Source organism: Bufo bufo, chromosome 2 (assembly GCF_905171765.1).
Source record: "Bufo bufo chromosome 2, aBufBuf1.1, whole genome shotgun sequence".
Classification (NCBI taxonomy): domain Eukaryota; kingdom Metazoa; phylum Chordata; class Amphibia; order Anura; family Bufonidae; genus Bufo; species Bufo bufo.
This window is the reverse complement of record NC_053390.1, coordinates 195031597-195037596: the sequence shown is the minus strand read 5'-3', so window position 1 is coordinate 195037596 and position 6000 is coordinate 195031597. Positions and strand designations below refer to the sequence as shown.

Below are 6000 nucleotides of genomic sequence, written 5' to 3'. Positions count from 1 at the left end.
ACCAGGGGAAGCGTTCTGTCCATTTTAAGGTAATCCACCAGATGAGCACAGCTCTCCACTTTGGTTAACATAAAGCCATTTCCAATGGTCCTAAAAGGTGCCCATACATGAACGCTCATTCAGTCAGTAGCTATATCTCCCTACTCCCCCATATATGCTCGGCCAAGCGTGGACATGGGAAGAGAGGAGAAAGCTGCTGCCAGACACATCTGTATGCAACTTATCTCCTGGGACAGAGATCAACAACCTCCAGCATGCCAGGTGTTCTGAAACTACAACTCCCAGAGTGCTCCATTCACTTCTTAGGGTGTTAGAAGAACAGCCGAGTATGTTTGCATGCTGGGTGTTGTAGTTTCACAGAAGCTGGAGTGCGAAAGGTTGCCGATTCCAGTCCTAGGAGAACAAAAGGATCGGATGTCGAAATTCAAGGCACCTTCACATAGTCCTATTTTGGTAACTGTCTATTTTCTTTACAGATAGGGTTGGTTTTCTGCCCTAACGGCTGATCCACACGACCATGCTAGTCCAGGAAACATGATCCATGTGACTGCATCATAGTGTTTTTTATAATACAGTCAGTTCCTATCTGATTGCGGGGCTATTGTACTGTACTGTGAGCAGTCTGTCCAGGAGAGGTGGCTGACCCAGTCCGAGCACAGTCGTGTGAATCAGCCCTAAGAATGATGTTAGAATAAATAATTGGTAATTAAATGGGAATAAATCAGCTAAGTAATGTAAACGAAAAACACAGGAAATGGATGTGAAATCGCAGGCGAATACAAGCAACTCCTAAACATGACACACACTTTGATAGTGGCGTCACTTAGCGATACTTGACTTGTTACTGCTATAATGTGCAGGGCAAATCTTCTTAGTATCCTGATACAGTAAATGCAGATCACATCACCAGCTGGTTATGTACTAGATACAGCTTCATGGTCCCATATGTTCGGTCTGTGAAGGACATCCAGCTTCAGAAGTGAGGAATGCTTCATCAATTTGTCCACTACTATGTCCTAGAAAGCAGGCGTTCATATATCTGAGCCTAGTTCCGCACACTGCTTGTCTGAGATGTGGCTGGCCAGAGACTCGATAATGTTAATAAGCAAAGGCTGGCTCAATGAACGGAGGTTCGGCAGCTTGGCAACCTTCATGTGAAGAAGGAAAGGAGGGAAAATGAGAAGGAGTGTGGTCATCTTCTATCTGCTAATAAAGGTTAAATGGCTCTTAGATGAATATAAAAAAAAAAAGTTCAATTAAAAGTCAATGAAGTAGGTCTACCCTTAAAGGGGTACGTTAACAATTAGGAATACATGATCATTAGGCAATAGTTGTGTTGGAGGACCTTTGCTAGTTGAAAGCTTAAACTAAAAGGACCATTGGTTTTAAAGTAGTAGTTATGCAATGAGACAGGACAAACAGACAAGAAATAATGGTTTTATTTCTCCACACAAATGGTAAAAGTGCATAGAAGTCCACGAGAGACAAAAGATACATACAAAAGGTAAGTGCTCCAGGTAAATTTGTAAGTATCAGTTCCTTTCTGCAGTCACATATACCACAATGGTAAGGGTTTTCTCATCTTAAAAAATAACGGCATCCTCTGAAAACGGGTGTAGTGCTGTGTGTTTGTCTAAGTTTTGTTTGCAGTGCGGCACCCGGGCTATCTACTGTGCAAATAACGGCAGCCAACCTCATTCACGTGCACAGTGCCGCTCTGCAGTTTGAGGAGGTCGGCCGCCATTGTGCAGAAGAAAACTAGGGATGCGGCGTTACACCAATGCTGCATCCACTTTATTCTCAGGATCGGTGCAGGTCTTAGAGTGTGGACCACCTAGCTATATGCCATCACTTGATAAAATGGGAATACCCCTTTAATGTGGAAAAGAGATATGAACCACAACTGGTAACAAATCCTCAAGTGAAAGAGCACGAGCTAATAGACTGATTTACAATGATGAGATGGAAGAGGAGTGTTGGTGAGATGGAAGAGGAGTGTTGGTGAACTGGTACACAAAATAACCATTATTCTGATAATAGGGAGGCACTCACAAGCCTATGGAAGTTTTACAAAGATGGTTTAATGCAAGCCAACATTCAAGGTGAATTCAGGTGAAACGAAAGCCTTATTCACACGTCAGTGATTTTGAGCCAAAATCAGTTGCGGCTGTAAACACAGAATGGGTGCAGATATTTCCCTTATACCTTATGTCTGTGGAAGCTCCAATCACTGACATGTGAAATAAGGCTTAAGGCAGCCATTCCTCATGTCCTCCAGTCCCCTACTTCCACCATACAAAAATTCAAAGGCACAGCAGAAACGATTTCTCCAAAACTGAAGATGAGAGGACAACATGATCCCAGAGCCCCAGAAAAGACGCCACCAACCTTGGTGAACTGATGGACAATGATGTGGAGACAATGCTTCTTCATATCCAGGGCTTGTGTCTTGTCTGCTGCTTCTAGGATCTGAAACACATTTCACATTAAACCAGAATTTGTCCCATTTATTCTAGATTTAGTTGATTCAGATATTTCCAGAATCCAAAGCTTAAAAGGGGATGCCTACAATTGGAGGCATTTTGGCCTGCCCCCCCATGTTTCTACGCCTGGAAGCATACTTGCCTAATCCCCGCTACCGGGTTCCCACTCTTTCTGTCCCCTGCTGCCACTTCAATATCCAGCTAGATGGTTGTCACGTGTACTGCTGCAGTCAGTGACTGCCCGCAGCAGTGATGCAGGGACAGACCATGTCAGTGGGGGACTAAAGAAGCCAACTCAGCAGCGGAGAGCAGGTAAAGGAAAACCCCTTTAAAGGGTTGGTCAGTTCATATTACTAGCTGCACATGTGCTGGTAACAGCACTTGCATGCAGCTAGTAATACGTTTATTAAGCTATAGGCCCTGATGTCCAATAATTTAGTAAGAATAACTCACATTTACACACAGGTCTCGTGTCATACGTACCAGCGCTGTGCTGGGAACAAGGCCGTTGATGGAAGGTCCGACCCCTTTAATACCTCCATCCGATGTTGTGTGTGTAAGAATTATGTGCCTAGTGAAAGGGAAAATCTTCTCCAAAACACCCCCCCCAAACTAGAGTAAGTAATGCCAATCAGATTATGTCATTTTTATCTTCACACTCATTTGCATTCTGACCCTGGGCTCCAACAAACCAGAAGTAAAATGCACTGAGAAGACTCCAGGGCTCACACACAAAATGGACTCAAGCAGGAGTGATCATGAAGATAAAAATGACATAACCAGACTCTGTGTCACTTACACTATACACCACTTGCTCTAGTTTAGGGGGTGTTTTGTAAATGACAGATTCCCTTTAAGTGCTATTCGGTATCACAACTGATCCCTGCTCTGGTCTATTCTAACAGGCTGTACATAAAATACGTGTGTTAAATCTAAGAATGCCAACAGTGATCACATACAAGGGATTTATGATGGATAAATAAGTGTAATATCACATATATGCGGGACCAGTAAGTCATAGATTCCTCTACCTGAAGCACATTCTCAACCGTCACATTCATCTCCAGATTTTGCCGGCAGTATGCCTGCAGCCGGTTGCTGAAGAATCCATAATAATATGGAGCAGAGAACAAATAACTGGTGTTCACGTTAAGGAATACTGAAAATCATGTGGACACTTTATTATTAGGAATTTGACCATTTTGGAATGACTGTTTTGGGTACCTCTGTGAAATATCAGACACTGCCTAATGTATCTATTAGTAGCGATAGGGAATATGCACCCAATGGCACGTTCTCAATGGAGATAGCTGAGGAGCGGTCATGACTGCTGCCAGTACTTAATGGCAGAAGATTGGGCAATAGTTTGCACTCGTCCCCGAACATCACCATAAAGCTGCTCGATAAGCAAGGGTTAATTCTTTGGCTGATTGATAACTTTTTACGTGCCCAAAAAAAGATGCATTTGTCAGCAGCACACTGCCCAATGTACAGATGGGATGTGCTGCTGACTATATTGAAAACGAACAGCCGCATGAACGACTAAGTACTAAACAACTGTTCACGTGGTCATTTATTAATACAATTGTCTGCCAAAGGGTAAGAACACAGATTGCACCCACCTGCGGGAGCCAATGGCTGCATGAAAAATCTGTGGGTGTGGCCTGCTGTGCTGCACTGTGACCGGACCAAGTGTCCTTATCCTAAAAGGTCTTTAAACAAGTGCTAATTAACTTGTTATATGGTTGACTGGCACTTGTCACTGCCCATGTAAACAGACCCTTAAGAGACATCCCCCTACGTTTTCTTCAATCTGGGTTAAAAGGATACAGAGAGTCTTCAGGTGGCATATTGACTTCTCCATAATAGATGTATCGGAGTAGAGATTCAAAGGCTTGTTTGCTTGGCACCATCTCACCAATAGAAATATTCACTTGTCCATCTTCAGGCATGAAAGATCGGAACATGGCCTCAAAATAGCTGCAAAGAAAACCACAGTAAGAAACGGATTTACATGCAAACCTCTTGGGGTAAGATAAACAGGTTTTACCCTCTTTGGTCTTACCCTGTCCCGTACCTTACCCCATGCGGTACAGTGAATTCCATTGTAATGCCCCACACAGATTTCAGGGTTCACGGCAAACTGAAGTATTCACATAACATTGAAACTGAAAACAGCAGTGTCCACATCAGTGCTTCCCCGATTGGCCTTACTGAACTAAACTATATCACTGTAAGGCTTATACTGGCCATACATATTAGATCGAGGACGCCAAACCATCACCAATAAGATGGCATAAAAGGGTTAAAAAGGGCATGCCGTGATGGGACAGCAGACACACGACAAGCCAGGCAATAGGCTTCAAGCATGGGGAATAAGAGAAAACTGCAAGAGGTAAATAAAAAATAAAAAAAATTAAATAAAAAATATTCAAGGAGAAATGGGAGATCGTGTATTGATGAAAACCCACTTTAGAGTGAGAAGTAGTTTATGGCACAGACCCTTTAATATTAACATCACAAAACCAATTTCCTTTCAGCGGATTCTAGTTTACTGTGAAGCGAGTTCATGTGGCCTTCAGCTAAAGATCTGTTTGGCTAATATGAAATAAAATAGATATCTAGAAGACCGTATGCAGCATAGCTTGGTGCACACCTGGAGCGAGCAGCCAGAATGGTTTTGTGTGCAGGTCTTGGGTGTCCGTCCAGCAACAAAGTGATGTCACAAAAATCTCTTCCTGCACCCTCCAGATAAGCCTTCATATCCTGGACTAGAGAGGTGCCTAAAGGACAGACAAAACACTTGCAGTATCAGTACTTGCATCAAACACATCTACTTCACCTGCCTCTCCCATCTTAAAATGACGTTCCACTCCCCCTTATAACTGTATCATATTCCACTTTAGTGGGACACAAAGCTGTAGAGAAAATACAGGTTCGCCGCAGATAATGTATCATTACCTGCAGTCCTTCTGACAGACATTCAGGGAAACTACAGGGAATAAAGAAATAACCCGTTTGAAATCATTTTCCCGCACTGGCAGACAATCCGATAAAATCAGAAGAGAACACTGATTTCTCGTGAATGTAATAAAGATTTTTGCACCCATATCACATCCCGCCTTCCCACAGGTCCAGTGACCCCAGACTTGGATTCTTTGACGGATCTTTCTGACTTTGAGGTCACATGCTGACAGTCTAATGTCTGTTGGACTTCCGCATACCTCAAACATGGACCAGAAGAGTTGGATTTTACATGTCCAATCCGACTAGTAAGTTAAGCATCATCTGAGGTCTCGTCACACGCTGAAGATGCATTTTACTGTCTCACTAGGCATACAGTCACAAGGGGTACACTGGAGAACATCTATTATCATATTATAGGGATGAGCGAATCGACTTCGGATGAAACCTAAAACTTTGTTTCAATACTGTACGGAGCGAGTGCGCCGTACAGTACTAGAATGTATTGGCTCCGATGAGCCGAAGTTATTAGTTCGCCAAGGCTCGCGAGACA

The 6000-nt window shown here is 43.2% G+C and overlaps 1 protein-coding gene across 4 annotated transcripts in view; it reads right to left on the bottom strand.

Moving 5' to 3' along the window:
- Positions 1–458: 458 nt before the first annotated feature.
- LZTR1 (leucine zipper like transcription regulator 1) overlaps positions 459–6000 on the bottom strand; it is a 63302-nt gene continuing 57760 nt past the window's right edge. Inside the window, exons 16-20 of one of the 4 annotated variants that reach the window (XM_040415991.1) lie at positions 5140–5266; positions 4314–4463; positions 3515–3620; positions 2389–2469; positions 459–1206 (exon numbers count right to left, since the gene is read on the bottom strand). In XM_040415991.1, the coding sequence (XP_040271925.1) occupies positions 1099–1206; positions 2389–2469; positions 3515–3620; positions 4314–4463; positions 5140–5266 (572 nt within the window). In that variant the 3' untranslated portion in view covers positions 459–1098. Of the gene's footprint in view, positions 1207–1329; positions 2470–3514; positions 3621–4313; positions 4464–5139; positions 5267–6000 lie in introns of those variants that run through there. The other 3 variants (XM_040415992.1, XM_040415990.1, XM_040415989.1) reach the window with 3 other exon arrangements.